General features: G+C 43.8%; 1 protein-coding gene across 31 annotated transcripts in view; it reads right to left on the reverse strand.

Annotated features, from left to right (window-relative positions):
* Window positions 1-2,318: 2,318 nt before the first annotated feature.
* Window positions 2,319-16,165, reverse strand: part of SCRIB (scribble planar cell polarity protein) — a 123,482-nt gene continuing 109,635 nt past the window's right edge. For 26 of the 31 annotated variants that reach the window (XM_054814021.1, XM_054814017.1, XM_054814043.1 and 23 more), the window contains 6 exons: window positions 15,789-15,953; window positions 14,968-15,107; window positions 13,987-14,024; window positions 13,062-13,136; window positions 10,355-10,406; window positions 2,319-5,676 (listed from right to left, as the gene is read on the reverse strand). In XM_054814021.1, the coding sequence (XP_054669996.1) occupies window positions 5,516-5,676; window positions 10,355-10,406; window positions 13,062-13,136; window positions 13,987-14,024; window positions 14,968-15,107; window positions 15,789-15,953 (631 nt within the window). In that variant the 3' untranslated portion in view covers window positions 2,319-5,515. Of the gene's footprint in view, window positions 5,677-10,176; window positions 10,212-10,354; window positions 10,407-13,061; window positions 13,137-13,986; window positions 14,025-14,967; window positions 15,108-15,788; window positions 15,954-16,165 lie in introns of all 31 variants that reach the window. The other 5 variants (XM_054814026.1, XM_054814023.1, XM_054814022.1 and 2 more) reach the window with 4 other exon arrangements.

Below are 16,165 nucleotides of genomic sequence, written 5' to 3' on the forward strand. Positions count from 1 at the left end.
AAACTAGGACCAAAGGGGAAGAAGTAATTAGAGGCCAGTTGTTTTTCTGGGGGAGACCAAAATGAAGAAAAGGAAGGATGGGCAAGGAAAGGGATGGATGGTCAAGAAATGGTAAAGCGGATCATAAGATATGCAAATAATGTAATTAAGGCCATTCAGGGATACCCATCAGGCAGCCCTGCATTTGGTCACTGGAGCTTGGAGCAGGACAATAGACCCAACCTGTTTTTCTGACCACAGTGTGTATGAAACCTGCTTTTGCAATCAGGAAGACTGGGGAGAGCAGGTAGTGCATAACTTGGCTAGCAAGGAACCACGTGGGATAGAGGGATCAAGCATTCTGGTATCACCACCATGTCTGTGCCCATTCCAGGCCTGTTGACATTAACATCTTCCTAACTTCCTTAGGAAACTCCACCAGGATGTGATATCATAGAAATAGTATCCCAAAATGAACTATTCTGTCATTGAAGTGTAGTGTTTGGTATTGTAAATACCAGTGGTATCTACCCATGCTGGTTCATTTTTTCTTAGCAAGACATTATCTGCTTTTTGTCCACATCATTGATTATTAACCATTTGGACAAGGTGCAGCTTTCCTGTGGTGTCGACATGATTTACCAGAACACAATGTATTCAAACAGCATGGACTCGTAAGCCAGTAAAGTGGCTTTGCCTGGGGCCCTGAGATGGGCAAGCTGAACTACAGTGGTGGAGTGGCAGTGCTGGCTATAGCATAGTGGAGGTCCTACAGTGCTCTGTCTTTAGGATCTTTCACTATTTCATCTATGATGTATGTCACTAATATAATCTGTAAACATAGAGTCAACTGAAACACAAGTAGCAGCAGCAAAAGTGGTACTGAGTTAAAAACTACAGCTTCATCTAGTCCAGCATGTTGGCTCCAGAAGCAGCTGCCAAGGTGGGCAAGACTGAAAAACAGCATCTCCACCCTCTGGTTAGCCTAAGCGTTTCCAATTTGCAGGTTTCTCAGAGCTGATTACACATCAGTAAATTTGTTGTGATTTGCAGCTTCCATGATAGCATATTGTATCTGTTAGTAGACAATACATAAAGAGAATCTTATAGGTATCACCTGCCTGCCATTATATATGGAGGGAAATACAGGGAAGGAGCATGAGAATGTCATCCCTCACCTTGTTTACCAATACCAGACAGGACTTAATCCTGAAACCAATAAAACTTGCATTTAGCAAGACCAGAGGGCCAGGCTTTTGGGTAAGAGATTGGGCACAAAGTATCTCATGAATAAAAAGATATGCAGTCTAAGTCCATGCTTAGCATTAAGATTCCTTCCCATCTGCTTGAGTGATCCCTTGTGTAGAATTTCCTTTTTTTTTTTTTTTCCCCTGCTCACTAGAGGTGAGGATTCAGCATCTGCAGTTACCCGAAATTTCAAGTGGCTTTAAAGTTCCAAATTACTTGTCTCCATCTCTACTCACGTATACTTCTTTGAAAGTTAGATTTTAGAGCTAGGCCCTTCATGGCTAAGATTTCATTACTGTGTCTTGCATAATTATAGGATTGTGCGTTCCTCTCTCCTCCCCCTCTGCCATTTCTGGGGAAAATGAGTTTGAATATATAGTGTATGGAAATGCCATAAATTACTCTTGCTGGGACTACCCTTTGTAGAAGGGCACTGTCATCTTTACTACTGTTGACCTTACAGTCTTTGATTCATTACCAGCTTTCTATAGAAGGTCTCTATAACACAGGCTATTGAATTAGATAATAGTGTAGATTTCATCAGATCAGTCCAGAGTAGTAATGCCCTGCTTTGTTTGGACAGGTTTAGGACAGTAGCTCTTTCCCATACTATTTGATCTTGATCTTGCTGGGCTTGAATTTTTGCATAGATTTTCCATAATTACTGTCTCTTTTTTTTTTAAGAGTCCCTTTTAAACTTGGATTAGTTATTGGTCTCAGTAGCTTTCTATTAGGCATTCTGTTTCTAATGTGTTATAAAAGCTGTACTACTAGGACCATTTGTTAAAGGGAAGCTGAATTCTGTGGGCTTGAGGGTCCATTCTGCTAGAACTAGCTTGTTCTGTGGTCCCCTGGGCCTGTGTCCAGAGAGCAGCAAGGCTGAAAGCATATCCTCAGTGTACACACACAGACACAGCCAAACACCAGCAGAGAAGCACAGGTAGGAGTACCTTTCCAGGCATCACATACTGACAAGCAGCAGTCACATCCTTCTTTGTGCTGACACGTCTTGGTGTCCATCCATTGATCCACACTAAGAAAAACTTGTTCGGGCTACATGAAATGTGTTAGTTTTTACCAGTTAAACTGTATTTCTAAAAACTTTAATCATGTAAACAAAATACCGTTTATTTTTTTTTTAAGCAGAGCCAAGTAAAGAAAACCAAGAGGCTTAAGATCTTGCTGATATCACTGTGTTTCATATTACATCAGCTGATGATCAGGGCGCAGGCTGTGCATTGCTTCCAGGCTATTATTGTAACAGCCACCTACTGACTCGTGACCAGGCGTTCCTTCATACACCCACCCCCCTCCCCGGCCGTTGGTCAGATGGAGCCAAAGCCTTAGGGTTGGTGCTCCATGAACTCACCCACACCCATGAGGCAGCGAGCCGGAGCAGCAGGCACCACAGAGCTCAGCAGAAGGGACTGGTCCTCACTGCCACAGACAGCAGCATCACGTCAGGCAGCCTTTCCTGACAGAGGCCTAGGCACGAAACGCGTGGGCACGACAGCACATAGGTGCCTAATCAGGCCCTTGTATGGATGGAATTAGCCTCTCTGCAGTTAGCATCAGTACCTGTTTAAGGTTGTAACACCCAATAGCACATTACAGGTTTTTTTCTCATTCATGAATTTACCTCCATCTCTTGTATGCCATTAAGCAGGATTTTTTTAAAATAGATGTCAGTGATGAATATGTTAATTAAACCACTGTATCCTACATGTGTCATCTCACCTGTTTGTCCCCATTTCCTCTCCCCGCTACTACAGCTTTTCTGGAGCAGAAACCTCTACTCCCCTCCCTCCCCCCAAAAGTGAATCCGCTACTTCCAAGATAAAGATGGAGTTAATAGTTATTGGTTTAGGTTCTCTTCTTCCCCTTTCAGCACAGATGCCAGTTTTCTACCAAATTTACGTGAGTAGCACGTGCTCATCTTGATATTCCTGAAGTGGGCATTGCTTTAGGTGATCGTTAATTTCTGCACACAAAAGCAGGAAAATCCCTAGTATGTTTGCTAGGGTATAGGATGACTAGCAAGAACCAAAGTGTTGATATAGAAATTGCAGACTTCACACAGGGCAAACCACATTAACTAAAGGTTCTAAAATGTAAAGTAAACTTTATTATCCTTGAACCACAAAATAGATTTCTTTGGTTGTACAAATTTCACTAGTTACAGTCTTGATGCGCTAATTTTCCCTCAGAGTCTCTCAGGAGAGAATGGGAGAGAACCCAGAGCCTGGCACCAGGTACCGCAAAGGGAAAGAAAAAAAAAAAATCACAAGTTAGTCACCAAAACCAATCCAAGATTGTTTCCAAAATTGCTGTTGTTAAAAAGCAAATGCTAAAATTAGATTTAAAAAGGAAAAGCTCAAATTGCTGATGATGGAAGCAGCCACAGCTGCATATTGAGATTATCAGAGTTCCCCCTTCAAAGCTCTGTAAAATTAAAACATACGAAGTCAGTTAAAATGATCCACTGGATTTTGGCATGAAGGGAGATTCTCAAATAAAAGAAACTGCATCCAGTTCTTTCATTCAGCAAATATACAAGCAGAAGTGCCTGTCGCTCCCAAGCCACTTCCAAGTCACTGAAAGGCTTAAGGTCCAACTCTAGTCTTACTGCTGGAGGGGTTCAGCAGAGAGCACCAATGTATCAGGGTAGACAGATCAGATTACTGCCAAGCTCAGATGCCTTTCTCCCTATTAGAGGCATTTAAAAAAAAAAAAAAAAAAAAAAAAAGGGATGTTTTACTTCAGTAGTGGGCAGTGGAGCAGCAGAGACTGATTTCAGAGCTATAAGCAGCATCAGCCTCCTCCACATCTGCAGAGCTCACTTGATACAAAATCTGTTCACAGCCCTTGTTCCACTCATGGAAACCAGGTATCACACCCCTGCTCCTTTTTCATTTTTGTTTTTTAACTCTTGCATGGGCAAGCATATCTTTTCCCTATTCTACATGGAAAGGGGCCTGAAGCCAACAAGTTGGCAAAGCGTAGAATTGTGTAGTTATTGCAAGGCATAGGCCAGACCCATCCTACTTCATTGTGCTCCCTGCCTGGCAGGCACTCCTTGAGAGCCCCACACCGGGCAGCCCTGTAATGTCACATTTCACTTCACAGCTAGCGGGGCAACATAGTGGACTCACCCACTAGTATCCTCCCACCTGTGAGACCCCATTACTCCTAACCTGACCCCAGCAACGCCACTTCCTACCGGTCCCCATTTCCTGAATCCTAACCCACTATCTTATCTGCTGTTTACACCTCCTATCTCTGCCACCATATCCTAATCCCCAACTATTCTGCTCTCTATTGCTGTCACACACGCACACTGCTATATTCTTGCTACAGCTGTTCGGCTCCTTTCTCATTTCTGCCCCAGTTCACCAATTCAGTCACGGTGCTGACACAAGACAGATACCTGGCCTCCTCTGACACTCAATACGGTGTGCTTGCAGAGTGGTTCACACTGCATGCACGAGATACACACAACTATGTGTGCATCTAGGTAGGTACTTTTCTCCCAGAATAGCACATAATATTGGCAGGAGCAGGTTCCTACATGGGATAGATTGCTGCGCTCACAGAGGCAAGTGGCACAGAGCTGGCACAGGCTCCTGCTTACTCAGTTGTCTTTGCTTCAGCACATAGGTGTCAGTGTCAGAGGGAGGCACTTCATTGAAATTACTTTTTTTTCTTTTTTTTCTTTTTTTTTTTTTTGCCTCCAAGCTACCCATTTCCACATACTCCCAAAAGAAAGTGAGGTGATACGGTGTGGGAGGTGGAAGGAGATGCTTTTTGGCAAAAGACTGGAAATTAAATAGGAGCAAAGGCAGGCTGGACCTTCCTTCTAATTCATACCGGAGTAGAAGCTCCCATATTAACCACTAAAAAAATCCAAGTTGAGGAAATAACAGCTGGAGCCCAACACACTCTCACACTCATATGTTCTCCCTGTCCTACCCTTCCCCCCCCACAATATTTACAGGCTAACAAGCTGCAGCTGCCCACTGTCCTATCCGCACCTCCTCTCAATTTGCCATCAATAAGTCTAGTGTCATCCCATTTTGTGTAGGACATGCCCCAGTGCATTATTGGGTGAGAAAAGAGGGCGGTTCACAGCCTTAAAGGAAGTTAGTTGACCACAATGCGCCCTGGGGTGCTCAGTTCCCATCCAGAATCCAGGAGGCAGCAGTGTGGGCAGTCCAGTGCTGTCCCTGGAGCACAGGAAGCTCAAAAGCCCCGTGCTGGGCTATTCCATTGCCCAGGTGCATCAGATCTTCTACGTAGGGACAGCAGCCTCCAAACTGCGCCGGCTGTGTCGGAGTTTGCGTTTGCTGCTGTACAGGGCCATTTCTTCAAGTGCTGATGAAGTAGGTGTTGATGAATCACGTGTTACTAACATCTCCTCTTCCTCTGGCTGCCCATCCTGCTCCTGAGGAACTATGCAGACAAGAAAAATTAAGGTTTTAAGAGAAAGTGCTAGGTTAAGTAAATAGCTGATACAGTTAATGTAGACTTAAGGGTATACTCAGGTGCTGAATTTGAGACAGCACTGAAGTCTTAGTGATTTACAGTAATCCTGTGCCCAGAACTTGTAGGTGATCTATAGCTCACGTACTGACTACTGTGGATTCTGGGAAGGAAGTCACATGTGTGAGAAGATACCTAACCCTAACACCTACCATTCACTGAAAAATCATTGGAAGTGCCAAGCCTTAGGAAAAATAAAGTGTACTGAAAGGTCTCAGGTGTATGCTAGTGCTCCAAGCATTTCACTAGTTTCAACAGAGTAGAAACTAGTGAAACTAAAGAGCAGTGTGACTGCCAGTATGGGATGCTGTAGAGAGGGGAGTATTTTGGCCTTGGTTAATGTTGAAGTTACACAACTAATTCCTTTCTGTAAATTTAGACTGTGACTTGGGTCCCTCACCAAAAGGAACTCACCAGGAAAGATACTCTGGCAGGGCAGACTCTCAGTTAACTTGGTCTCAGGCCTTGTAGAATGTGTTCTGCATCTAAAGTACACTGCTGTTACAGTGGCTCCTTACCCTCCTGAAAGGAGCTGGTAAAGCTTATCTGATGTGCTTTGACATACACCTGGAACATCTGCCCTTTGAGATAATTTGGCTTGAGCAACTACTGTGAGATACTTGTGTAAAAAGGAAAAAGTTCCACAAACCCATAGATTTTTTCCCAAGTGCAAATCGGCTCCTGGGAAGCCTCTCCAAAGTCTTTGAACATAGCAGAGAACCTCAAATACAGAAATCTATGAAGATATATCAGATCAAAGGTGCACAGACTGCTGAGCTGTACCCATTGGCCTGCCCTCTGCTCTAGAGCCAGACTCCAAGATGCAATATCCTCCTTGTTACAGTACCCAATTATGAGTAGCTGTTATAATTCAGAATCCTTCCTGAACTACTAACTGTAGCATTAACCTGTTGCTTGAAAAGGCCACAGAACCAAATGAATGTAGGTGACAAATCTGACATCTTGAAAGGATACTGGGACTGGTAAGCAGATGACTGACTTCCAAACAAGGCCAACGGCTATAAAAGAAAGGCATGGGCACATGCAGATGAAAATCCAGATGGGAGGCAGGGGGGAGGAAATCAATGTGGCTTAGAGGGAAGTCATTCCTATAGACCCTCTTAGACAAGAATTGCCCAAAGGAGCCATCAAACATGCAAGTTAAGTGATCTCAGCACGGCACACTGAACTTTTTAAAAAAACAAAAAAACTTTTGACTATTCCTCAGCCAAAGCTCTTAACAGAAACAAGCTGCCATGAGATAAGAAGGCACGACTTGTAGTGGGTAAATAAACAAAACACAGGAAAAGTGTAGGAAGGTATATAGGAAGTAATATAATCCTGATTGCATATAAAATGCAACAAAGATTCTGTAGTCACTAGGGGGAGCTTTCTGAAAACATTTGGCACACTTCTCAGCAATACCATTTCACTTTAGAGGATTAGATATCAGAAAAGATGGGAGAACATACAGAACACCTTCGGCTACTGCACAAAGTCATCATACATTTGCAATACCACATGCAGCTGTGTTCTCCTCCTCTACCCTAAAAGTGGCATAAATGAAATAAAAAAGGTCCAGAGAGGCGTGGGAACAATTCCCACAAAGAACTACTAGGATTCTTCAGCCTGGAAGAAAGGTAATGGATATAATACTGGCCTACATGAATGGTATAGAAAGAGTAAATAAGACAGTTATTCACTGCATCCCAGAAGACTCAAGGAAATTATCAAGAAACAGAATTAAAGTAAACAAAATGCTTAATTATGGAACTCAAAGGTACAAAGCATCATGAAAGATTTAAAAAAAAAAATCTAGACAATTTTATAGATGATCGCTCCATTGATGATCTAGGCACAATACCTGGCTCAAGACATCCCTGCTTAATAGGTGATTACAGAAAATTGAGAATATGTCTCTATGCAAGCTCATTTTCTCTCCTTCTTATAGTGTTTCCCTAAGAACTCACTTCTGCCCAAACAGGATACTGGTATATTCTGAACCACTACAAGTCTCCCTTACATGCTTCTGACCCTTTGAGAGAAATCAGAAAATACTGGAAGAGAGCACAGGCATTGCAACCAGTATGAATCTAGAGAGTCTAGTTTTGTGGAATTTTGCTTTTTAGTGGGAAAGAATCTGTAAAATATAAGTCTGGAGAACAAAAGGGTGGATGCAAGTCTTTGGAGTAGAGATGTGGCTAAAAAGGCTGGATGGGATAAATTAACAATACAAGAAGTGGAGAGACCATCTATCATGCCTATGTGTACATGAACTCAGTCCTAGACAAAACTAGTAATACAATAGTGATTAGCCAGTGTAGGATAAAAAGATACCTTTCCTGTGTAAGTTGCTGTAGACGTTACACATCCCCAGTGGACAAAGACCATGAGGACGAAAGTAGTTTCTTACACACCATGAGTAGGCATCCAGTAATAAGTGCAATACAAAGTTATCAAGGGTGTATTTCTGAAACCTGATGGTTATAAGATTGGAAAGCAAAAGACTCTGATTCTAAGTGATGCAGAAAAGTTATGTCATAAAGCAAATGCATAGCATCATTCCACCCTAAAAATGCTATTGTGTAGTTCAATAACTTCATGGCCTCTTGAAAACTTCGGAATAAATGTTTTTAAACACATTTAAAAATTGGCGGAAAAGCAGCTGGGGTATTGGTTGATAGCCAGCTGAATACGAGCCAGCAGTGGACCCAGGTGGTCAAAGGCATCCTGGCTTGTATCAGAAACAGTGTGGCCAGCAGGACTAGGGCAGTGATCTCAGACTGGTGAGGCTGCACCTCGAATACTGTGTTCAGTTTTGGGCCCTTCACTACAAGAAGGACATTGAGGTGCTGGAGCGTGTCCAGAGAAGGGCAATGAAGCTGGTGAAGGGTCTGGAGAACAAGCCTTATGAGGAGTGGCTGAGGGAACTGGGGTTGTTTAGTCTGGAGAAAAGGAGGCTGAGGGGAGACTTGATCACTGTCTACAACTGCCTGAAAGGAGGATGTAGCCAGGTGGGGGTTGGTCTCTTCTCCCAAGTAACAACTGATAGGACAAGAAGAAATGGTCTCAAGTTGTGCCAGGGAAGTTTAGATTGGAGATTAGGAAAAAATTCTTCACCGAAAGGGTTGTCAAGCATTGGAACAGGCTGCCCAGGGAAGTAATTGAGTCACTGTCCCTGGAGGTATTTAAAAGACCTGTAGATGTGGTGCTTAGGGACATGGTTTAGTGGTGGACTTGGCAGTGCTACGTTAATGGTTGGACTTGATGATCTTAAAGGTCTTTTCCAACCAAAATGATTCTATGAAAAGATGTTGACCACGAAGTCAGACCAGAGAATGGAAAGAACTATTTCTCAGAGCCCATCTGCAATGGACAAGAAGAAAATGGCGTGCTTTCAAAGATATTCAGAAGAGAGATATGCTAACGCTTTCCTGCAGTCAGCAGTAAGATATCCTTGGCGTTTCTGTTATAATGCTTTTCCAGCATAAACTTTAGGAGTTCACCATATGATCAAAAAAGACGTAATTCCATGATCAAGGATAATTCTGATTAAAATCCCAGTGTGTGTAGAGGTGTACAGAGAAAAGATGTCACTAAATGTAGCAATTAGATCTCTTTAAAACTGTATTAAATACACACAGAAGTGAAAGGCCTGATAGGATTTTTCATGCCTGAAATGTTGGGAGTTGCAAATGAAGCTGGGGGGGGGGGGTGCAGGAGGAGAATGCACACACATAGTGCTGTTTTGAACTAGTTCAGTATATACTCCTTTGATGTTTGGTAACTGTTTTCCTTTCCTTTTCCTCATATGGTAAAGAAAAATGCAAGTATTTTCCCAGAGAAATATTTTATTCCAAATATTTTATCCACATGTTCTGAGAAGAATATCTGAAAAGAGAGAAAAGCAGGCCAAGAACTGATGCAGAAGAGGAGGATTTTTAAAATTCTACTACAGTCATCTAGAATGACGTGGGAGAAAGTCTGAGTCTGTCTATTGTAGTTGGGGACAGAAAGACATACCATAGCTAGGACAGCCTGAAGAGATACAGCAGTCAAAGCTTTAATTACTGTTTATTTAGGTGATCATGCACACAGATCCACAAGCGTAGACTTGGAGAGGCACCTGGGTACTGAAGTACCCAAATGCTCTCGTCTTCAAGCAAGATGAATTTATGTGCAGCTGCCTGCTGCAGGCAGCAAAATTCTTTGCTCTAGCAAAAGGGGCACAAGGCAGATCCTGAACAATGGATGTTATCCACTTACAGCAGGTGACAGAGGCCAAAACTTCCCACCCACGTTCTACCACCACTCTATTCCAGAACACAAAACCAAAGAAAACCAGGCATGCTTGTTATACACCATTCTCAGCAAATTAGCCATCACTAAAGCACAATGCAAATATCCTACCCAAAACTGAACATGGCGAGTTTGGAGGTTTCATTCTAGAATGGACAAAATAGGACACTGCTTCAAGCAGCAAGAAGTTGAAGTCCTCAGGGTTGAATCCACAAGCAGGTAAAGGGGAACCCTTTAGAATTGTGGTGGGAAGCAAGCAATACAAAGACTCCCTTGACCATGAGCTTACCTGAGTTATTTCTGTCATCTATATATCTGAGGTCATCAGCTGCATCGGGTGACTGGAAGAGAACAGAAGACATGAGCATCCACCTCTGTAACACTTGCGCCAGGTAATTCCCCACCTCCAGCCTTCCAACACACTACAGAGAACCTTTTGCCCTCAAGGCACTGGTAATACAGCAGCCAGGGCATGACTGGCAGTGAATGCACATGATTGCAACATTAATCCTTTGTGCTAAAGTCAAGCAGCTCATTGCCTGAATTGCAGGATGAGGTGTGCATTTGCCTGTCAGAGCTCTCCTTTTACTTTGTGAGAGAGGACAGGAAGTGACACAAAAGGCAGAAAGCATAAAGACTATAGAAAATCAGTAGAAACAGGGGAGGAGAGCAAAGACATGAGCTACATTTTCTTGAGAGTCCTGGATCCTAATTTTGTACTGTAACCACGCCTAGCTTCTTAGACAACATCAACTTTCTCCTTTATATTCAGGTGTGTATAGAGAACTGAGGTGGGATAGGAAGCAGTTACATCCCAACAGACGGCAGAGACAGCTTTGGAGAAATGGCTAAGTAATAATCATGAAACTCTACCCATTCCCGCTAATTTTAAAGCCTTCACAATATGAAGACCAGTCCAACAACTAGAGCTGACTGTAGCTCATCAGACCAGAGTGACAATACCATGAGAAAACAACTTTGTTCATGATCATGAACTTGAGGTGGCTTGAAAATCAGCACTACTCCGGGGACAGGCATAAGTGTCCCGAGTCCTACTTATTTTGCTGAAATAGAGAATTTAATCTAACTGTATATAGTGCTTCAAAGAAAGAAAGGTAAAAGTATTCTGTTGAGGTATTCTGTTTACTTCAAAAGTGGCTGCATTTGTTACTTCTACTATTCTTTCTAGGTTTGTACACAGTACTTAGACTGAGCTCAACACTTCTCTGAGCTATACAAATGTAAAGATAGGGTTTCAGAAGAGCTCAGTATTCAAGTTTAATAATGCCAAACTCACCTGATAGTTCTGGCCACTACTGAACAAAATCCATGTTTTAGGGGTCTTGCTCAGCTCAAGAGCACAGGTGAGGAGTAGATTAATTTTTCTTTACTTGTAGGATAAAGGATGGTGGCTCTATACACTTACATGGAAAGCATTAGGGAAGTTTCACAGCTGTGAGAGTGCGAGCCCTCATTTCCATATAAACTTGCCTCCCTGTGGAGGAGGCAGGAAAGAGGGGGAGATGATCTCAGCCCATCTATTGCTTTAGAAATAAAGCAAATGTAAGGTAGAAATGTTCTTCATGAACAGCAGAGAGCAGAGCACAGGGAGCTGTGTTAACTTTGGCATGCACTGCTGGGGAACACAGCCCAGCCAAATAGCACTGCACTGATCCAAAGCGAGTGACATAGTTGTGTGACTACGCCAGGAAGAAATACAGTCTCTTAATTACTGCTCTGCTGAGAGAGGTCCAGAGGAACTGCCTGATGATTTGGAGGTGTAGCTTCTTTTGGAGGCACATTCTCAGCTGCATGAAGACCCAGTGCTGCATGGTGGCCTCAGCAGAGGCCTGGGGAAACTCAGGTAGTCCAGAGCTGTCACTGGGGCTTGAGTGCTCAAACTCACTTTGTACAGGTCCTGGAACAGGTGTACACCCCAAAAGGGAAGGGATTCTTAGAGAAAAAGATTAGTGACTACCAAGATCTGAGCAATACCACCAGTGAAAGGAGTCAGCCAAGAATATGCATCAAATAATGTATAACTGCCTGAGAATCCTCAAACTGCAACTCTACTAAAGTCAGCCTGGCTTTGGGGATGACATTTGAACCTAGGATCTTTGTGTCATGACAGGAAATTAAAACCTAACATGTCAGTACTTGCTAGCTCTCCATACACAACATAAACATAACTGCAGGTATCTGCTTCATTGTCTTTATATAAAACTAAAAAAAAAAATTACAGACATACAGTAGCTGCTCAAATCAGCTGTCACAAATGCAATCAGCTAATGACTAACCCAGACAATAAGAGAAAGGCAGTTCACAGTCCTGGGAAAATGGTTCTAGGTGGCTCTGCTTGAGCAGGGGGGGTCGGACAAGATGACCTCCAGAGGTCCCTTCCAACCTCAACCGTTCTGTGATTCCATGACAAAGGAGCTTAAATGAAAAGAGGTTCTTTCAGAAAGGAGAACCTCACCATGGCGCTCACCCTCAAAACTTGGTGTTCTCTTACCACATGATTACTTCACAGTTCATCTACAGCAGAGTTACAACATGTGGAATTTTCACCACAGCTGCTTCTTGGGCAGGATGCTGGATACATTCCAGTTTGAAGTTAACATTTGCTCCAATTTGCAATTTGTTGGCAATCATTTCTATGTTTTTTTCTTCCCTTTTAGTTCTCATCTTTCACTTAAAAATATTTCAGGATCAATTAAGGTGAAGATGTAGCTGCTTTATATTTGCAAAGTTTATGTCATTAATTTTAAAACCATCTGGACCAACTTTTTCACAATTCCACTTGATTGAAGTTTCCAATAAACCCTCAGTTACACAGCACAGCTGGTTGTCATTGCCTCCCACATAGAGATGGCCTTTGAAGAGGACTTCCTCAAATCATTCAACCTCTACTCTGAAGGTCATCACTTCACATGCAAGCACTTCCATCAAATCAAGCCCTATCCAACCTAATAGATGGTTCAGCATGCAGTTTATACCTGGATTTCGTAAACAGGTTTGGAGGAAGGAATAGCAGCAAATTCCCGGTAGTCAAACTTCTTTTCAGACATGGACTAGAAGGGACAGCAAAAGAAAAGAAACAGAGAAGAGAGAGTAAGGGGAGAGAAATGGATGGAAAACCAGCAGCAAGCTGAGCAATCTATGCAGAGAAAAAAGCAGAAGCAGAGCGTCATTCTCAGTTAGTGCCAAGAGTGCCTGGATACAGCCTCTGAAAATGGGGCCTTTCTGGGACATTGTCTTTTTAGCTGTTCTGGTGTCAGGACAGGGGTTCCAAGTTGCAGAGAAAACACTATGTGCTCCAGTAAAATGCACATGCACACCAAGTTAGGAAGGAAACCTATTTTTGTGAGAAAATTCATGGCAAGATTCCTGATGGCTGTAGCACAGTCAGGATTTCAATCCAGAGTTGGCTGTATTGTGTGACCTTGGGAAAAACCAAGTCCCCTCTCTGTGCAGCTGCTCCCACTCTTCCATTTGTCTGTCTTATAATTTTGACAGTTCTCTGCAACAACATCTATACAGTGCTTAGAAAATGGAAAATGCTGATTTCAACTGAAATTCTCAGTTTTATGCTTTTAAGGAAACAATGAGCCAAAGTCTCTAAAGGGAAAGGCTTTCTGAACATGGAGATGAAGAACCAAGAAAAGGATGAAATAACAAAACAAGGCAACAGAAAACAGATGTGACATTGTAGTTGCAAAAAAGGGGGGGATGCAATGGGTATGGCAGAGCTCCATCCACTGTACCCTCTGCAGATTCTGTATAACATGGTGCCAGACCTTGCTTAAGTATTTAAGTAGGGATCCCATGGCCCAGATGCACAGTCCACACCCAACCTGAGTAACCGAGGCATCCCAGGATTATAGGTGAGATATAACAAAAGCAAGCAGAAGTATGTCATACCAGCCTTCCCGGTGAAGTGATGTTTCTGGGACTGCAATCTGCAAAAGATGACAGAAAAGCACTATTTAGTGAGTGGCTATATTATATGCAACACTTAGAGAATCACAGAATCATAGAATCATTGAATGGTTTGGGTTGGAAGGGACCCAAAATCATTTTGTTCCACCCCCCCCTGCCATGGGCAGGGACACCCTCCACTAGCCCAGGTTGCCCAGAGCCCCAGCCAACCTGGCCTTGAACACTGCCAGGGAGCCAGGGCCAGCCACAGCTTCTCTGGGCAACCTGTGCCAGGGCCTCAGCACCCTCACAGGGAAGAATGTTTTCCTTATACCTAACCTAAATCTACCCTCTTTTAGTTTAAATCCATTCCCCTTGTCCTGTCACTCCCTGCCCTTGTCAACAGTCCCTCTCCAGCTTTCCTGTGGCCCCTTCAGGGATTGGTAGGTACTCTAAGGTCTCCCCGGAGCCTTCTCTTCTCCAGGCTGAACAACCCCAACTCTCTCAGCCTGTCTTCATAGCAGAGGTGCTCCAGCCCTCGGATCATCTCCGTGGCCTCCTCTGGACTCGCTCCAACAGCTCCATGTCCTTATGTTGCGGGGCCCAGAGCTGGACGCAGTACTCCAGGTTGGGTAACTTCCTCAAATCTGCCCCTTCCAATTAGCAGCATTTAAGTGTGCTAATAAAAGGCTATGCTCAGGAAAGACGTTGCCTTCTCAGAACAAATGCCACTTCCCTGGTTTTTTAAAAAGTCATGATGCTGGTTTTATTTCTGCTCTGGTTCCCTAGAACCATACCTCAGATGTTCTTTCATGTTTTCTGTAGATCAGGCCCATTCCCTATGCTGAGAGATGTCATATGCCCCAAAGGACCTTCCAATCTAGGCTGAAGGAGGAAATTGCTTTCAACAGGTCTGCTTTCAAGCAAGTTAAGCTACAGAGGCATTAACTTTTTTCCTTGGAAATAGAGATAGCTATACAGTACCTTCCAGTGGTGTTGGTGAAGGGGTAGGAACAGGTGAAGGTGACTCTGCCAGCTGCTCCAGCGTGCTGCGCTTCTTCCCCTCCTTGGACTTGGCAATAACCATTTGAGCTTTAAGAGCATCCTGTTCAAGTGATTTCATCCTGCCTCAGAAATGAGGGAGGGAGAAAAAGACATCAGACATTGCCTTCTCAGTAAGAGATAATGCCACCTTCTGTGCCCAGCAGTCAGACCACAGTTAACAGGCTGAGTGCAGAAAGGCAAGATTAAGCACCCTTGGTTCCCTGAGGCAGACAGACTTTCAAAGCAGGAGAGGAGAACAGCTTGGTTTTCCATCATCCTGAAACACGCATGCCATCATATGTGTTGAACAGACAGAGCCTAGAGCTAAGCATCAACGCACTGAGAAGCTGCAGGCCTTTCCAGAGGTGCCATATATGGTGGGAGAACAACCCAAGCTGGGAAAGGAACTGCAGGGGCTCAAATGAGTAGGATCAGTTCTCAGGACTTTACTCTCCTCTGCGCTCTCAGTGTGTTGCATCTTAACCCTCTTCAGCCATCAGAAAATTACAAAATAGCTAAGAAAAAGTGGGCTCAGCCCTCGGTAATGTCTGCTCCCTTCTCCCAAACAGACCCAGCATCCCCCCTCATTCTCATTGAGATAACTGCCAGTAGTCTGTGGGACCTCAGGGAAACGAACACCAGCAACCACTGAAATTTCCTCCCTACCCCTAGCAGGCCACAGCTGGGAGCACTGTGTTAGGATGCAGGGATACAGACAGGACTGTTGAGCATGCAGCTGGCAGGGAGGGGGCTGTGCACACCTGGATTGGCTTCCTGACCCAGAGATTCTTGAGGCGTGACTCTGCATTGGACTAGACATCTGAGCTGGCCTGGCCCCGGGAGCAGGTGCCCACTGTCGGGACTGGTACAGCTTCCTGGCCAGATCCTGCTCGTACTGTTTAATACTGTCTTCAAGAGCTGAAGATCTGAGGAGGAGGAGGAAGAGGAGGAAGAGGAGGAAGAGGAAGAGGAGATGATGGTGATGAACATTGCAGCAGACAAGAGCAGGGAAAGAAAGAAACAGATACAGGAACATACCCTGGCAAGGAGAAATACGGGTCTGATATAGGGGTAGCCTTGATTAAAACAAGCTCCTATATCTGATCCTGTCCAACACCAACTGCTGCAGAAGAAGCAG

The sequence above is a fragment of the Grus americana genome, chromosome 2, assembly GCF_028858705.1.
Source record: "Grus americana isolate bGruAme1 chromosome 2, bGruAme1.mat, whole genome shotgun sequence".
NCBI classification, from domain to species: domain Eukaryota; kingdom Metazoa; phylum Chordata; class Aves; order Gruiformes; family Gruidae; genus Grus; species Grus americana.